Source organism: Archocentrus centrarchus, chromosome 21 (assembly GCF_007364275.1).
Source record: "Archocentrus centrarchus isolate MPI-CPG fArcCen1 chromosome 21, fArcCen1, whole genome shotgun sequence".
Taxonomy (NCBI): Eukaryota; Metazoa; Chordata; class Actinopteri; order Cichliformes; family Cichlidae; genus Archocentrus; species Archocentrus centrarchus.
Window position 1 is genome coordinate 20,283,597 of NC_044366.1, and position 18,827 is coordinate 20,302,423.

The 18,827-nt window shown below is 41.8% G+C and overlaps 1 protein-coding gene across 1 annotated transcript in view; it reads left to right on the forward strand.

Moving 5' to 3' along the window:
- igsf3 (immunoglobulin superfamily, member 3) overlaps positions 1–16,588 on the forward strand; it is an 86,078-nt gene extending 69,490 nt beyond the window's left edge. The window contains exons 8-11 of the mRNA XM_030758683.1: positions 9,278–9,688; positions 11,472–11,921; positions 12,673–12,995; positions 15,014–16,588. Of these exons, the coding sequence (XP_030614543.1) occupies positions 9,278–9,688; positions 11,472–11,921; positions 12,673–12,923 (1,112 nt within the window). The 3' untranslated portion in view covers positions 12,924–12,995; positions 15,014–16,588. The remainder of the gene's footprint in view (positions 1–9,277; positions 9,689–11,471; positions 11,922–12,672; positions 12,996–15,013) is intronic.
- The last annotated feature ends 2,239 nt before the right edge of the window (positions 16,589–18,827 follow it).

Consider the following 18,827-nt stretch of genomic DNA (forward strand, 5'->3'; position numbering starts at 1 on the left):
TTGTTTCCATCCAGCCCTGACACCTCAATCCCAAACAAGGAGTATGCTGGAACAATCTTTTCCTGCCCCATTGTTTTTAAAGAAACTGAGTCCTTTTTCCTGAAATATTCAATCTCTGCATGAGATGTTCTGAACAGAATGTAGCCGTGCTACCAGGGTCCAGAAATGCATACGTCTGCATGACCTCACTTCCCTTGGTGGACTTGACCTGTACCGGAATAATGGAGAGAGCACCACGATTCCTTCCGGCCCCTATATGCCCACATGCCTGAGGAAGAGTTGATGGTTTAACTCCAGTTGGCTTATTTGTTTGTTCTGATTCAACATTTGTCCTTGGAATATGAAGCACAGTGGGATGTTGTTGATTACACACTTCACAGATCAACCGTTTATTACACTCCCTGCTTATGTGTCCAGTGCATAAACATCCAAAACAGATTCCTTTCTCTTTTAAGAAACGAATCTTCTCTCTGTGTTTCTTACCTTTAAACAGCTGGCATTTCTCCAAAAGGTGAGCACATGAACAACAATAACAATGCAGACTCTGTTTCTGTAGACTACTTGTCATAGATTTATCTTCAGAGGAATCTATCGATGTTACTGTAGTAGCAAAACTACGTTCTGTACCTCTGGTCCTTGTTTGTAATTTAAACTTGCTAGAAGGTCTTGAACCAGCTATGTTTGTGGTACATGTGCCTCAATATCCCCAAAAATTGGGTCAGATAGAATCCTCACATGCTTTTCCAAAAATACAACCACATCAGTGAAATGAGCTCTCTGGTTATAGGTTTCCATAATGTCATGAGCAACAGCTCTCCATCGTTCTCGGAGTTTATATGGTAGCTTGGAAATCACCATTTTCATATTGCCTGGCATATCCAACTCCTGCATATAATGAAGCTCCTCCATTGCATTACAACATCCACGCAAGAATAAAGCATAAGCTTGCAGAGCTTTAACATCCTCAGACTTAACTGACGGCCAGGCTAGAGCTTTGTCTATATATGCAGTAGATAACTTGTATTCATTCCCAAAATGCTCTTGAAGAAGATCTTTTGCCACAATGTAGCCACGTTCAGGAGCCATATGCTGGCAGCTGCGCACCAACTCTTTGGGCTGTCCTCTTGTGAACTGTTCCAAATAGTACAAACAGTCAGCTTTACTAGCTTTATCCTCCACTCCTTGTTCAAATGCCTTAATAAAAGCTTTATATTGGAATGGATCCCCTTCAAACACAGGAATGTCGCGTGCTGGCAGAGACAATAAACGCTGTTGGTGCACAAGGGCAGCAGTTATTTCATTTTGCTTATGCATAATGATGGCAATGTCTTCAGGTAGAGCCTGATCAGTTCTTTGCTGATTTTTCTGTTGTCTATTACTTTGATTTATCCAAGCAGTTGTTGCAGCAGGCTGTGAACCCTGTGCCATTTCCCAATGCCTTTGATCCTGTGTGTCAGAATGCTGCTTTGTCACTGAAATTTTCCTTACAGGTTGCTTTGGCCGCACATCCACTGGTTGCAATTTGGTTTGTGTTAGTGGCATGTCCTTTTGCTGTGGTACTTTGCAAGCTACTGGCTTGTATTCCTTTGCCATGGGATCAAGAGTGTTGCTTGATGCCAGTTTCTTATTTTCCCTTTCAAAATAAAAGCTCATGCCATGTGTAGACGCTAGAGAGAAACATTGTTCATCCGAAGCCTGAAAAACTGCCAACTTAGCAGTAGATGCTGCTAGCTCAGTTTCCAAAATGAGCTGCTCCTTTTTCCTCTTTATCAGATGTTCCTGTTCCTCCAATGCATGGCGTTCCTTTAGAGCTGACATTCGAGCAACAAGTGCAGCTCTTTCTGCTGCGGCTTTAATTTGTGCAGAGGAAACTGTGCTTGACCTATTACTGGTGACACTTTTGTTGGAATGTTTACCGATATTGGAAACACTGTCATTAGGATTGATATCTTCAACCCCACCTTGATCACCATAATCATCAAGATTCAAATTACCAGCACCTTCGGTTTCAAACACAGGAATTTGTTTAGATTTGACCCACTCTTTCGCATTTTCAATAAATTCATCATTGAACATCATTTTTGCTTTAAACCATGTTTCATGTTTTTCTTTTTCTTCATGCGGCAATAAAATCATCATTGAATCATGCATACACCTTGTTTCATCACATAAATCAATTAAACCATCAAGAGACCTTTGTACCTCTAAAAACATCCCGCTTTGCATTAAACCTTGTACTGTTTTCCTTAAATTACTAGCTTTATTTAGCTTTGCCTTCCTACCAGCTTGCAATCTGTCTAACCTATCAGCAACTGCTTTAGCAGAAAGTTTGACCACCCGCTTGCCCGTTTGTGTGCCACTACAGCTGGCCACAGAGTCCGAGATGCCAGCGGCAGCTGGCGCACCAGCACCAGACGGACTGTCCGCCTTTGCTGCACAATCTTCCATATTTACAAGTTCGACAGTCGACATAGCAAATCAGTCAGTACAAAGTTAACTGTTCGTCCACTTCAGCAACCAATGCATTGGAATTACGCTATTACGTGTGCACACGTTTATTTTTAAATGGCCATTAATACCGATGGTAGCGCTACACATACCAGTTGAGGTCAACGTTGTTCAAATCCAGCGAAGAGATGGTCCGCTTTGTCGCCATCGCTGCTGATCCACTCCGACAGCTGCTCCAACAGCAACAATCCTCTCCGACGGCGCCTCCGGCAGCTGAGGCCGATCAGCTGATGTGCCGCTCCCAAACACACAGCCTCCTTTCCGCACCCACGCTGTCGCTGAATCCATCAAACACGAAACTCGTATCCAACTCCAATAATCCACTTGTTCGCTGAACTTGTAGAACAGTTTTTGACTTAGATTGTAGAGGCTAAGCCAATGCTTTAAGCCACTGAGGCGCTACACACGGGCTAACCTAATTGACGCGCTGATCACGGTGCCTGATGAATCAAAGTCTGAGTCATACTTGCCAGTTGAACACTTCGTCCATTTATTTTGATCCACAATCATCAGTGGCCATTATACTTGCACATATTTCTAGAAACACTTGAAATATCAACACCCATAATTCTCCAAGGTCCTTGCATCTTCAGCGGTCAAAAACTGTTTTTCCCTTCCGGGTGGAACACCTGACCAAACCAAAAAAAACCCTTACCATATATAGTCAGGCCCACCAATTACCCTGTGATGCGTGATACCCAGTAAATACATATTCTGCTCCTACAACGTCTGTTTCAGACATTCAAGGTCAGGTTCCCCTCCGTTCGCGTCGTCTCCTTTCTCACAAGAGCAAATCCCCACATTCTCTCTCTTGTACTCACACAGGCACATTTTTCTGTCAAACCCAATCCAATCTCGGGCTCATTTCCTTGTTCGGCCCAATCTGCCGACACAATGAGATTCCCTGTGTTGTGTCTCTCCATCTCTCATAAGCACCCGTGTGTATATGTATGTGTGTATGCGAGTGTGTGTGTGTCCTGCTGCTGCTGTAATTGAAGTCGTAACTCAGAGCTAGATACAGTGCTGCTGCTCCCCATGTAAATCAGTGGCTAATAGTAGGAGCGAGCCGAAAACGACCCTGCAGCGCTGCATCCTGAATACACACACGGTCTCACCCTCCTCCATCCTGCACTAACAGAATGACCACTGTTTCGTGGTTTAATGTGCGTAATGTTTTTTATGCTTATTGGCAGACCCCTTTCAAACACACACATGAAGATATATAGCCCAGTCTGATATATTTTGGGCTTTCCCCTTTGTGCAAAGTTCTTTTGTGCCATTAATATCCCAGAGTTGCCCTGACCCCAAGAGGATGCGCACCTCTTGTGCATCCTGTTCCTGCTATCCAGTCTGCTCCCAACAGTCAGTCTTTCAGACAGGCAGGCAGGAAGTAGGAAATGCATTCAGTTTGTCATTGTGTTTTACCACTAGCAAAGAATATAAATTACATGGGTTTGTGTGCCCTGGATATAGATGTGTTCAAGGCTGCCCTTATGTGCAAAAATCCCAATAAGAGGCCCAGTCTTAATGAAATTATTCAGGGGGAGTTGTGGAGTAGAGATGAGAAGTGGTAATATCCCTTTGACACAATGGGATCATAGATACATCACAGTCATTAGCATAGAAATCAGCCTCCTAGTTCAGAAGAGAAGCCACTTGTCAGTTGGGTGAAGCCTGTCCCTCATTGTTTCCGACTAGCAGGCCACTCTGATCGATGCCCCCTCTGACAAAGGTCCAGACAGGCTGACGTGTGCAGCGCTTTATGTTGTACGTAAAGTGGCAGAGGTTAGCAAGTAGCATCAGGCCAAAGCAAGCTGTCCTGCAGGGGATTGGGGTGTATCTAAAGCCTTCAGTCCTGACATGCATGGTGTCCTGGCTGTGGATAAGCCCCGGGCTGTGCTAAGGCTAATGCTAAAGGCGGCGCAGGCAGCCATTAAGACTATAAGTCCTCTGGAGTAGGGCTGAAGAGGCTGCCTGCTGCTTTTCAAAATCCCCCCAGGAGCATGTTCTCACTTTCTGTCTTTTACATCTCTCTCATCTTTTCCAGGCTCTCTTCCTCCCTCTGCACCCTCACTTTCACTTGTCTTGTGAATATCTGTTCAGCCGTTGATTTATCCCTTAACTTTCCTATTTTTCTCTCATCCTGTCTTCTTCTTTTTTTTTTTTTTTTAAATCTCATCCCTCTACGTGTTTGCCTTTTTTGCTTTTATTCATTCCTCTTGTGTGTGGCTCTTTCTCCCCGTCTCTTGCCTACTTTTTCTTCCTTTAAAGTGGAGGCATTACATTGTGGCCCAGTAGAAAGGTTGGCAGCTCTGTGGTCATTAAGTAATCATTAGACTATATTTAAAAAGAGTCAAAATCTTAGGCAGAGAGCCAGCAGCACCTCTGCTGTTCATACTTCATTTAGTGTAGACCTCATTAAAATGAATGTATCTACAGGTTAGTCGGTTGAATATTCATGCAAGCATCAGGTGAAAAGAGTGACAGAGATCACAGTTGTGCAGAAGACAGGAAAGAGGTGAAGACTGATCAGTACAAAGACTGCGATGAAGGGACAGGATGAGAGGCTTGAGTTAGACATTTTAACCCGAAAGCCTTTCCTGTGTTAAAATGCAGCAGCAGCGGCACAAAACAAAAATGGAAAATGAACAGAATTTTCTCCCTTGACAAAGAAAAAAGAATTACTTTATTCTTTGATTTACCATCTTTAGCTGTATTCTCCTCTTCTGAGTGCTCGGCTGGGCAGTTTTGTAGCCCCTTTGAAGTTATCCTAAAATTTTGTTACGAGCGTGTGCTTGTGTGAGCTGTGGTTGGTATGCTCTGATGTGCCACAGTAGCATCCTTAGCTGTACACTTCTCCTCCCCCTGGACTCAAACTTGTTTTCATCTGCTATGCTTCATAAACAACAATTGTGTGGTGCTGCTGTTGGGATTGGGGTGCACTTTGCAATCTTTTTTTTTTTTTGTGTGTATCAAAACTGGGCTGCTGTTTGTAGCCTATGTACTTGCCTCCACTGATGACTAAATGGAATAAAGACAGCTTTGTCTCAACCCTGCACTTTCCTGTAGCTATTAAACCAGACAATATCTGCACACATGGAAAAGGGATGAGATGAGGGTTCAGTGAGCCAATTAGTTACTATACTGTGTGGATTTGTGTGTACTATAATGAGTGTACATGCCCAGCAAACTGCTGAAACACGGCATTTCCAGTAGAGCCGAAACAGTTGTGGAGTGAGTCGTGCTCCGTCTCTCATTATGGCTCCATTTCATCAAGTCAAATTTGTTTCAGGCATTCTGTGGAGTAAGAATTAGACTTTTGATTAAGCGTTGTTCAATCATGGCAGCAGATGTAAGCTTTTAACTGAGTTGTGTATTTTTTTTTTTTTTTTTTTTTTTTTACTGGAGGATGAGCTTAGCGATGTCCTTAAATATATCTTGGCCACCCCTTGTTGATCATGAAGACGGGGTTGCCCTGGAAACCACAGAGGCAGGTGAACAGTGTGAGATGCTGTCAACGTTAATGCTCAAGGTTAAATGAAAAATAGTGATGTTTATTTCATGAGTTCAAAGTAGAGGATTTAAGAGCCGGTACATAAATACATGCATTTTTGTTCACACTCGACTAACAACTTGACTGGCACGTGAACTAATGCGGAGCAGTGAGAACAAATGTTTCCAATTACGGATTTGTCTTACTTTGTGGGTGAACCCTTGAGGCTTATTAAAGAAACACTGTAGCAAAAAACGTGTGATGACAGTTAAAAAAGGTATTGACAGCCTTGCTGACACACAAGAATACAGAACTACTCTTGCTGTTTAGGGAATGCACATGGATGATAAGCATCCTTGTTAACAATCAGCGCTTGAGCTGGCTCCCTGTGCTGGTTTTCTTCCCACAGCATAATGAATCTTCACCCATCAGTGCTGCATATACAAAGGCGCTGCATACTGTACGTACATCATACCGAATTTTTAGCTTGTCTGCTGCTTGCGTCAGCAGATGCACTGATGGTAGGATGGCTATAGTGTAGCTGACAGGAGGAACCTCACTCTCTGTGGGAATGGACACGTGTCAGGATGTGACAGGCTGATCTGTGAAGTCGCTTTCACAGCAAGAGGATTCTGCAGGGAGCGGAGACTTTTAAGTTGTTTTGGCATATGAAAAGCTGCATTTCTTTTCCCTTAATTTTTCTTTCTCTTTTTTGCTCATTGTTCCTTGATTTTTCTTTTTTTTTGTCTATCTTTTTTTTTTGTCCCTTTAGTGTATGCTTGAGTGAGTAATAACTTGTAATAGCTCATGATGCTACCTAATATCTCTCAAATAATTAGCCTATTTTAGATTTGAAACGGTATATCTGTAAACACTGATGTACGAAAACAGGCTTTCAGCCCCCAGTTTTTCTCCTGGCTGCCGATTCAAACTTCAAAATGGAAATGGCAGAGAATCGCTTTGTCCTGTGCCAATCCAATCCTGCATGGTTCCACTTCAGGAGGTTCGGAAGTAATTCTCCTGAAAGAAAAAAAAAAAAAAAAAGGATTGCCAGGATTCCACAGGGCTCTACAGCTATTCCGGATAGGGACATTGTCAGGCTTCCTCCCAAGTCTAGTGGGTACAGAGGCAATGATGATGACTAATTTAAGATGCTAGCTTTTCTCTTGCACAACAGGGTGGTCTGACAGTGCCTTATAGCCATGCATCTTTTGAATGCAACCAAACATACGCTTGCTGAATGTATGCTGCAGCTATGAAATATCACAAACAGCTCTCATTTTAGCATGCCTGCCAATCTGTGGATAAGGATGAGCTTTTCTAGGCAGATGGCGATGACCCTAGGCAGTCAATCAGTCAGTCAGTCATACAAAGCCTAGCGTGAGCTATGAGGGGGCATGAAATTTGGGACGTAGAAGGTTGTTTTACAAAGTAGGCACATAAAAAGGAAATGGGGAGTTTTAAATGGGGTCAGATATAGTTCAGGTGATCAAATAGAAAATAAAATGTACATAAAAACTTATTAAAAACATCTAATTAATACAAATACACTGTATATTGCAGATCAAATTTGTTTTCTGTTTTACAGTATTTTTGCAGATATGCCCGACTCTCACATTACACCACCAAAATTTTCTTTGCTGTCTTAATTTATAAGACAGAAACAAATTTTTTCTATCCTGAAAAAACAAACTGTACTCACATCTCAGTATTTTTTACAAAAAAGAATTGGAAATGGTCTGATGCAGAATAAGTGAAAAAGAATATGGATCTCATCCAGCAGTTCGTGCCAGCTTTAGGCACTCAACAGTTTTTGATATTCAGTGGAACAGATGCGTTGCGGCCAATGCCAAAAGTACATTTGATACTGTACGGTACCATTTGTGACCCCATGCCTAACTTGAATAAGTGTCAGGGGGGTTTTTTGTTGTTGTTTTTTTTGTTTAACCCTTATGCTGTTAATTGTTAAAAAAAACAAAGTGTCTTGAGGACTTAGGTAGAGTGCACAAGCAGAGGCAGTTTTTAAAAATAGGTATTGATTGCCATTTGTGCATCCAGAAATCACCCATGTTCTTTAGATAATGGCTGATATCCAAAGATATGTGTTTTACTCATTCTGGTGGGAAGAAGAAGAAAGATGGCATTTTGTGAAGATGCATGTCTATAGCTGATATCAAGGAAGAAAATATGTTTCCCTAAACATGAGTTTTACCAGTGAAATTGTTGTTGTTCAGATAAGATGAGTAAAATTAGTGATAGAGATGGACGCTCTCAGTTCAACTGGAAAAAAAAAAAATATTGGAAAAAACACACTACAAATGCAAAGTTATGCAGACCTGTTTGGCTTAATTCATGCATGTTTGATTGCTAGTGAATAACCCAGTTGTTATGATTGTAGAAGACAAATCTCCACTGCATTATAAGAAGTAATTTAGTGTCTCATGTAAATCAGAGCAGCTCTTACGTCAGAGCAAACACCAGCGGAACAGAGAATCGTGAGGTGCAGATTCGATTTTGTTTTGTGCACTTTGTGTTTTCATACATTTTGTGTCAAGGATGTAGGTGTCTGCACACATTTGTGTGTTTTCCACATGCTTTGTGCTCAACTAATCCTCCCCCCCCCAAGCATTTGACAGTGGGACTCTGGTCGCGGTCACACCTGATGTACCTGCAGCTAATCCTATCCCACAACCGATGTCACTGTAACCAATCCTGTCACAGCACTCAGGGCAGCCTCGGTTCCTTCCTGACATCTCAGTCACACCTCGCTGTCGTCTCCTTCCTCTCCTATCTGCTCTCTTCTCTCCTTGCTCGACTTTATAAATGAATTCCAACTTCGTTTACTTTCTGGCAGACTGACAAGACCCCCCTACACCACTTTTGTTTTATATCTTACTTAATAACATAGCCCTACTTTGCAGTCCACCCCACTACAATTCACCCTTGTCTCCTCTCCTGTTCTGCATCTTATCATACATTTTTACTTTGATACCGGCAGACCTCCCATCCCTGCAGTTTTGGTTTGCTTGACATTTCCTTCTCTTTTCTGTTCCCTTCTTTCTCTCTTTCTTCATCAACTGCTGCACCCACCCACGCATCACTATCTTTTCCTGCCCTGTTGCCACCAGAAATAAACCTAGCAACGTGTCTTCTGTCACAAAACAGAAATTGCATTGTGTACCTGCCACCAGCGCTCACATTTTCCTATACCCATAGAAATGACTGTCTGCTCTTTCTCTTTTACTCCTGAACCCCATCTCCCTTAATTCCTTGCAGAGAGTAAGCTTAAAGTGCAAAAGAACAACCAGTCTCAGGTGTATCTGGAAGAAAGCCGTGTCAGGATCAATTGCTCCATCACCTCCCAGACCAGCCAGGACTCCCAGCATGCCGTGATGTGGTACGTGAGACGTGCAAAGGGGTCAGACGCCGACGAGCTCCTGCTGAGGATCGAACGCTCCGGGGCCTTCGAATATGGCGCCTACGCAGATGAGGAGCGACTGAAACGGCGTGTGCAGGCTGAGAGGTTGTCACCCCGTCTTTATGTGCTGACACTGAACAGGGCTGAAAGCAGTGATTCTGGGACATACTACTGCTTGGTGGAGGAGTGGCTGAGTGACCCAGATGGAGCCTGGTATCGACTCTCCCGGGACTCCTCAGGGTTCACGCAGGTTCTGGTCAGAAAACCAGGTGAGCCAGCAGTGTTATTCCCTTTAACAAAATCCATGTTTTTTTCCCAGTGCACTGAAGTAGCAGCTGCCACTTTAGCCCTACATTTTGTGATCCTTTAAACCACTTAACCATTGTTAACTCAATCCTTCCTCCAACTTGCTTTGCCCCCATACTTTTCCTCCCTCTGCGACATGCTGTGTCTCACTCCGATGACCTTACACCTGCCCCAGCCAGAGCTCAGGTGGTAAAAGATGGATTGAAGTCATGCCAGCTGATGGAAAACCCTAATCCTCTTGTCCAGAATTCAAAAACTTCAGCTTAAAGCTATGATGTTCCAACTGCCACCCACACTCTGACATCCCACCTCATGACAGTTATTTTAGGAACACTCCAACTCATATCTTTTTCTCTCCCTAACTGAATTTTCCCTTTTCTCATTTACCTAAACCCTCCTGCCCTTCTTATACAAAGAAACTCATTGTCCCCCTAAATGCAAACAATAACTGAACAATCCTGCTGAAGGTGACTTTTCAGGCATTATGAAAGCAACGTTCATCTGCCAGGTGTGCTGTTTACAGTGCAGATTTCATATCATTGATTAGGCATCTGTCCAACTAGAATGTGAGGATGAAAACATCTGGTCATAAGCCCATAGGGCAAAAAAGAATGCTTACAGTAGAAAGCTTGTAAGTTGAAACTGGTTCACCAGTTCAGAGCTGAGGCGCTCATGCAAATTTAAATATTTTGGAATATGTGCATCATATAGAAGGTTTGTTCGGGGGAACTAACTCATCCCTTTCTGCTTCAGAGAGTTCACACAATATAGCTGGAAACTCATCGTGCTACATGGATTGCAACTTTTATTATTCATGACCCTATAGATTTTAACTTTTATGGACATTTAAAGCTCTTCATAAGCTAAATATAAAATGCGGTATAAGCTTCATAGATATTTATTAAGGTGTTAAAACATTCACCTAGGAAGTCATCCAGAAATCTGCCTGTTGAGAAGAAAGATGAGGGGAGACGTGTGCCAGAACTCTCCTTTTTTCCCCCTGCTTTCCTGCTGTGCTTTCTGCTTCTCATTATGCTTTAACAAGGAGACCGTTCCAAACTGTGTGTGAGAGGAGTCCAGGCATGCCAAGTCTGTACTGTCACTTTTTTAAAAAACTGCAGAGGAACTGGGTCATAGTACCACCCCTGAAGGACTGTAGTATACCCATACACCAGACACAGTTGCCTTGGGGTAGCATCCAAGCCCACTGGGGAGCTGAAAGACTAGTGATAGCTGTGGGCAGCGCACTGAGATTTTTTTTTTTTTTTTTCCCTTTTGTTTGTGTATTTTGGAAGTTTAGTGTTCCATTTGCAGAATCGTTTACTGTTTTGTAGTGTTAATTTCTTTGAATTTGTTCAAATTAGAGCAGTGACTGGCATTTATTTTGATTAATTTAAAAGCATCTCTTTGTGGTTTTATCAATACAACACTGAAATATGTCTGACACAATTTCCAAAATGCCAAATTGACGGCAAAAAAAACCAAAAAACAGAAAAAGGAAATCTTCCTTTTGTGTGTGGGTAAGGATATTAATTTATTTCTATTCTGAATATAGTATCTTCAGAATAACAGCATGTTAACCTACTAATTGACTGTTTTGACTGCTTTGTTTGTATTTGAACTTGAGCTAAGCTGAAATTATTAGAAATTTCTTGGAGAGCATTGAGAAATTTTGGACACTTTAATATTTTTACACTCTTTTTGCCTCAATGTCGCCTTTTCTGTTTATGTCTTGGACATCTGCAGAGCGTCGACTGCAGGTCGAAGAATTGGAGTCAAACGTTACCGTGGAAGAGTCCGGTCCAATCCGACTGGGCTGCAGCATTCCTTCGCAGTCGTCCCCAAACTCCCGCTTCTCCGTGTCCTGGTATGTCGAGCGCTCTGAAGATGGCGACGATGAGGATCAGCTGGGGCAAGAAGAAGAAGAGGAGCGGGACTGTGTGTTCTCCATCGGCCACGATGCAGTTTTTGGAAATGGAAACTGCAGCCCCAGAGAGGAAGCTGGGCCAAATTCTCGCTTGCAGTTTGAGAGGATGACCTCTGATCAGTACAGCCTGACGATTCAAGGAGCCCGGCCGACAGACGCGGGCCGATACTACTGCCACGTAGAGGAGTGGCTACTCAATCCCCGCAACGCATGGTACCGCCTGGCCACCAACAATTCTGGGTACACTATTGTCAATGTATTGCAACAAGGTAAGCTCTTTGTAGACTGAATTATTCTTTGATCTTTTGTGACACTGAAGTCTATACAAAACTACATTTGTATCACTGGCTGCCTTCTAACAGTATACTGGTAATATTTAACCAGTTAGCTATTTGGACACCCAGGCTTCTAAAATGTATTGTCACACTGCCTAGTCCTAATATGTGTTTTAATGCAGGCAAATAGATATTAATATTAGGTCAATTTTGCAGCTTTCTATCTTGTGTGATCTGGCTTTCCCCAGTTGCAATTAACAAGTTAAAATGGGAGCCAGAGATGGCCACTTGCTGTTTAGCATCAAAGTTGAGTTATTTATAGTGTCAAAAACTATGCTGTTATTTAAAGCAGTAAAAGTCAAGGCTCAATAAATAAGAGATCATTGAGAACTGCAAAAAGTACAGGCTGTAAGAGAACTTCATTCTGTACTTCTCAGCTATGTTTATTAACCCTGTGAGGTCTGACTCGTGTTTTCCTGTTTGCTGGGTCACCTGGTTTTATTGGGTAAACATGCTTGTGTAATCTCAGTTCTAACATGCACAATCCGGTCACATGCATCTTTTATTCAGTAAAATGTGGATTGAATATGTGTGTTGAAGGAGTGCATGTCGGTGTAAATCTTTGACTATAAACACAAAAGAGAAAAAAATTTTAATGAACCAAAAAAAAAAAAAAAGAAAAAAATTGAAAGAATAAGTTTTTGCATCTGTAAACAAATAACATTTGTTTATTTTCTGCCAACAGTGTCCACCGTCCAGTCAGTGGTGTGCTCCAACAGCTCCCTCTTCTACTTTGTCTTTTTTTATCCCTTCCCCATCTTTGGCATCCTGCTCATTGCCCTGCTGCTAGTGCGCTACAAGAGCCGCAACAACAGCAAGAGCCAAGAAGGCAAGAATGGCGCCCCCCTCCTGTGGATTAAAGAACCTCACCTCAGTTACTCTCCCACCTGTCTAGACCCGCCAGCGCTCAGTCTGCACCCCGGCTCGGTCGACTAAGCAAGGGTCCTCCCCGACTGCCTTGCGCGAATCGTGGATTCAGCCTACACTATGCCAGGGAGCAGATCTGGACTCCACCTTCAGACCTTACTGTCGTTCACTGCTGTGTTGAATTAGTCAATCAGTTGATCAGTTTGAAAATTCACACCCTGGTGGCTGTCTGTTTTATGTTGACAACAGTGTGTGTGGATGAGTATGTGTGTGTGTGTGTGTGGTGTGTAAGGACTATTAACTGTGAGCGTGCAAACTGAGGGCAAGGAAATATCTCGAGGCCCGCTCATTTTTTATTTTTTTTTTTGTGAAACTTCATTTCATAGTTGCATTTTTATTACTCTGAATATTTGTCTATTTTTTGAAAGAGTGGGGGGGGGGGGGGGGGGGGGGGACTGTGCTCATGAGATCACCGGGCCAATCTAGGAAGAACATTTTAAGAGAAGGAACTCTATAATCAACTCCGGCATTAAGAGTATGCCAAAAAAAAAAAAAGTCTCCGCACTGATCCAGGAGCAGCTACAGCCTTGCCCACTATGCTGGTTGCCATAGTGATGCTCTGCGCCCACTGACTTCATAGCTGCCGACTTGGTTGCCAGGCTGCATAGAGACAAAGGCTAGGACACACAAGTCTGTGTCCTAAGTGAGGATGTGTGTGTGTGTGTGTGTGTGTTGGCCCACCTGCCTTCACAATGAATTTAGCTTGGCAGACAGAAACAGGTCCTGGTGTGCCACTTAAACACTGCCAGACACTCTGGCCTTACCAAGAGACTGTCCCACTCTTCTCCCAGAAAAGAAACTGCAAGAGAAAGAGTGGGAGATGGGAAATTACGGAAAATAAATGAACAGCTCCCTCCTGCTGAGGATATATGTACTTTAACACAAGTAATTTCTTTTCAGTGCCAAGTCCTCCTCATTTCCTCAACAGCTACTCTTTGAAATTTTAAAGAAGGGCGGGGGAAAGAGAGAGAGAGCCGAGTGGTTCAGAGGGAGATTGTAAATATGTCTTCTTACCTCCTGCTGTGGATTTATGGGCCTTCTTGGCAAAAAAAAAAAAAAAAAAAAATTGTGTTGAATCAGTTGAATTGTCCTGGTTAAATTCCACAGTCTTGATTTCCTGACTGAAATTGAATTCTTGCACATTTCTTTGAGTTTCCCCATATGATATAAAAGATATTAGTTATAGTTTTAAAGGATTTGTGAAGAGCCACACTGAAGATTAATGCGTAGATGTATGATAAACCACTGAAAACATTATCTGCACAAGAGAAGACCAACTTAGGACAAATGTTTGACTTTTGCGGTTATTTTAAAAGGGTTTTTTTTTCTATTTATTGTTTTATACTATTTTGCATAGCTTTGTAAGATTTTCTTTTTGCTTTGGATTTCAAAAGGAAAAAAAAAAAACTGTGCTGCTTGTGTTGCCAGGCAACTGCACCAAGCACATATGTCAATAGCCTGTGTGTTGACAGTGTGGTAGAAGTAGAAATGCTAGATTTGTCCTGCGCATTGCAGCCTGTAGCATTTCATACCAGGTTGTCAAGTTCGGTCAGTGTCAAAACACTGTATATCTATAACTATAATGGAATTTACTGTGGCTTTAAATGTACAATAGTTGACCAGGCAAGTCACAAAAATGGATTCATGTAAACGCTTTTTTTTTTTTTTTTTTTCTCTTTCTTTTTTTCATTTGCTTGAGTCGCATTTATTTAGTGAAATGTGATGTAACACCTTAGGTAGGATGTTTGGTCAAAGACAGCTGAACTGTTTAAAATGTCTTCTAATCACGGACTCTGGCTGCAGGCGTCCGCCTCGGCTCTCCTGACGCAAAGCAGAAGGATCGAAAACCTCTGTCGCCTTCTCTGGAGTGCCAGGGGAGGTGTGATATCCTCTATCCAACATGGGCCTAACCCCCATTCACTGCCAGACTGGACATGAGAACTCTTGAGAAACGTGACATTATTGTCGTCTCAGTCGTGTCAACATGTATATTGCATGACAATATTGCAGGAGGAAATTTGATGTTTTGTAAACTTTGAACTCTGAGCATTGTGTTTGTGTGACAGAGCCAAGCCCAACCTTCCTCCGCTACCCCCCACCCCCACCCCTACAAACTTCCTGAGCCAAGAGTCGACACGAAGCCCAATCTCCCTCATCATTTACAATATCTGACTGCCAATTCTACTTGCCCTTTGAGCCTGTGAAGTAGACCATTTCAAGAATGGGTGTTGTGAAGACTGTGTTTGATATTATTGCTCCTACTTGTATTTTTAATGCTTTGCTTTTATGCGGCATTTCATTAAACATATATTTATGTCCAGAAAAAAAAAAAAAAAAGAAGCCAAAAGTATTGTGTTACCAATACTGACACAAGCCACTCAACTTCCTTTTTTTTTCCACATAATCCGTTTCAAGTAGGCCATACCATTTCAAGTTGAGCGGGGCTGGGAGTTGGAAATGTGACGCATGCGCAGCAAATACAGCTACAACTAAACTGATCAGTGTCATAAAAGAACCTGGAGCATCAGCTAGCTGTCCATCCATTATTACGCAGGTGCTAACAAGATTGGATAAGATTGGGCGATTCATTTTTCAATCCCAGCTGGGTGCAGGGTGCTTGGGGGGCATACAGAGGAACAAGAGAAGCGGTACCAGCTCAAAGGTCAACAATATAATGAGGCAACATTTTGACATTTTCATTGAGCAAATTCTACGTGCACAAAACTGGCATATGGCTGATACAGGGTGTATACAATGAATGATGGACATTTCTGATAAACAAACAACAATCAAATGTGTAAAGGTTTATTTTGTTTGCATTATGATTTCTTGATGGTCCTAATTTATAAGTATTCTCACACATGATGTTGCCTAACAAAGACCTCGGTGGTCAAAATATTGCCTTATTATCTGTGTGTTTATGGCTACATTTCTTTAAAGGAAAAAGAAAATCTCACAACAGCAAAGAAATCCATGAAATAAATAACCGAACTGTTTATTGATGTGGTTGCGGACAGAAATGGTTTCCAGTTCTTATGGACTTGGTGTTTTCATCGGCGCTAAATAGAAAGCTCTGATGCACAAGACAGGGGGAAAAAAAAAAAAGAATCTACATGAACTCATTTGTTGGTTGAGTGATTGCCTTTTATGAATCTTAGACATTTCCAGGGATGCAGGACGGGTACATGGTGCCCGCCGAACAGCTGCTTCAGCTTTAATGTGTAAATCCCACAATCCGAGACTTAATTCATGCAAAATTAATTGTATCTTTCTAGACTTTAGCCAGGAAGTGGAGGATGCGGTTGTGGTTTTTCATGTCACGTTGCTCACTATCATCAATAGCGCTGTACAGTCTCTAGTGTTTCGGTAATAATAATAATAATAATACCACCCATAGCTGCTTCCCAAGATTTCTCCACACATTCTGACAGTCTTGTAGCTGTGTTTTGAGGGCTGCATGTTCTGGCTGTGTGCTGGCTCCAGATTTAGGTGTAAAACAGTGTGTGTTGATGTGTTCAGTTGAACCAGTGATGCTTTATTTTCACTGATGTATTTTTGTATGACCATGGTTAATTTATTTTTCCTTATGTTATTCTATCGAATAGTTACCATTGTGACCATTAAAGAGACACTTAGCTATTGTCAGTTTATTGCAATAAAATACATTGATCGCATCTTTCTGTTTTGCTTCTAACCATATGCATTTTGCAGTGTTTGGCAACATGTCATTAAACCAGTTATAGATCAGTTTTTCTCACAACAACCTGATTTACTGAACTGCTGTCTGCACCTTTCCAGAGCATCTAGTTTTGTTTTAAATGTGAGGTTGTAGGAGGCCTGGTCTCTTTTAGTTGGTGTAAGATTTTGAACTTCACCAGCCAAGAATTACTTTACTCTGCATGTCCTGTGTGTGTGTTTTTATTCATTTGAGTTTGGGAGTTAAAGGAGTTTAATTGGCATGTTCAAGTATTTAGGTTGGTCCATAAGTTTGTGGACACTTTTTTTTTTGTACACTACCATGGTAGATTTTAAATCAATCAATTTGTGAATAAAGTGCAGACTTTCAGTTTTAATTTAAGAGATTAATCACAAGTATTGTGTTAGGAATTACAGCCATTTCTTTTACACAGTCCTGGGCAATTGACTGAAAAGCAGTTTCATGGCCAGCTGAGTCCTTTTCCTTCATTTTTATATGAAAAATTAAGCAGATAAAAGTTCTTGAAGCTTTAGGTGTGGCCAAATCAGCAATGTGGTGCATTCTTAAAGAGAATGAATCCACTGGACAGCTCAGCAACACCAAAAGGCCTGAAAAACCACAGGAGTCAACTGAAGGGCATGATGACAGCAACTGAAGGCAGAGCATCATAAGGAGGAAACAGCATTTGGTATTCTAGACTTCAGGCTTTCATTGACTGCAATTTTCATCCAAATTTTGAAAACAAGCCTTATATTTAAAATTATGGTAGTTTAACCAATATATTTTGAGCCTCTGGAAACGGGGAGATGTATAAAAATGGCTGTAATTGCTAAACTCTTTGTTAAACCCCTTGAATTAAAGCTGAAAGTCTGCACTTCAAGCACAGCTTAAGTTTTTGAATTAAAATCCATTGTGGTGGTGCACAGAGGCAAAATTACAAAAATGGTCTCATTGTCCAAAAACATTTGAATCTAACTGTAAATTATGCTTAAAGACCCTCCTGCAAATTAACCAGCAACTTTAAAAAAGGCTCTTCTGTAATCACGTCTCATCATTCAGCAGCTGGACTTGCTCATTCTTCTTCTATTGTTCCTTCAAACACAACAGCAGTAAACTATCTTCCATCGGGCCGTGCCATTTTTGTTCTTCTCTCTTACTTATTTCTCACAAATTCATATTACCCATCATAATGCACAGCAGTATCTGATGATGCCAAGAATAAATGCTGCCATACTTTCTATAAATCATGGTGACACAAAAGGAAACGGGGGGGGGGGGGGGGGGGGGGGGGGATTGTGGTTTGGTTTTTATTTGGTTTTGTGAGTCATGCAGGTTCCCTGCAAGTGTTTCTGGTTGATTCAACTTGCCTGAAAGAGAGGACACAGTTAAAGATCTGTTGATGCAGATAGCTAGCATACAGTTAACATATTGTTGATGTTTTTGTCAGCAAGCTGTCACAACTTCACAGGATGCAAAAACACCAATTCTTGAGCACCATTTCCCTGTCCCAGTTCCTTCAAGATTTTTTGTTGTCTGTCTCCACTTTCTCAAGCATACCCCCTATGAGGAAAGATGTGTTTTGCATACAAGTTACCAATAATCACAAATCCATAGTTCTTGCAGAGAATGTAGACACCTTAAGGGCACATTTGGGCAGACAGTACTTAACGATCCAGAGCGGCAGGGCAGTAGTCAGGCAAATATATTATGATTTATTACCAATAAGAGAGAAAGTGCTGGAGAGAATGTAAAGAAAGGACATTTTCTCTCCTGCTTACACTATGATGAGCTTGGATGCACAACAACAAGGACAAGGACAAAAATGTTCGAAGACAGATACAGATCATGTGTGGATTTCAGCGGGGAATATTCGCTTGTGTACAAAAACATGTTAGCTTAATCACAGAGCTTAGTATCTGCTACAGACAGGTTGTTCTCTTCTTAGAGATGAGACATAAGGGAGGCAGTGCTACAAAATTAACACCCTGTAGTGGGTGATTGGGAGATGAGGACTGTGTACAGCTTGTTGCACTTACTGTTGTATGATACCACATTGCTTTGTGTAGCATGACTCACTCTGTGATGTAAGGGTGAATCACAAAGAGCGAGCAAGAAATGTTGATCTACATACAGTAACACATCGCAAGATGATACATTAGTATCTAGATGATTGACAGGAGGTAGTAAAAGTAGAAGAACAGATGTGCCACCTGCAC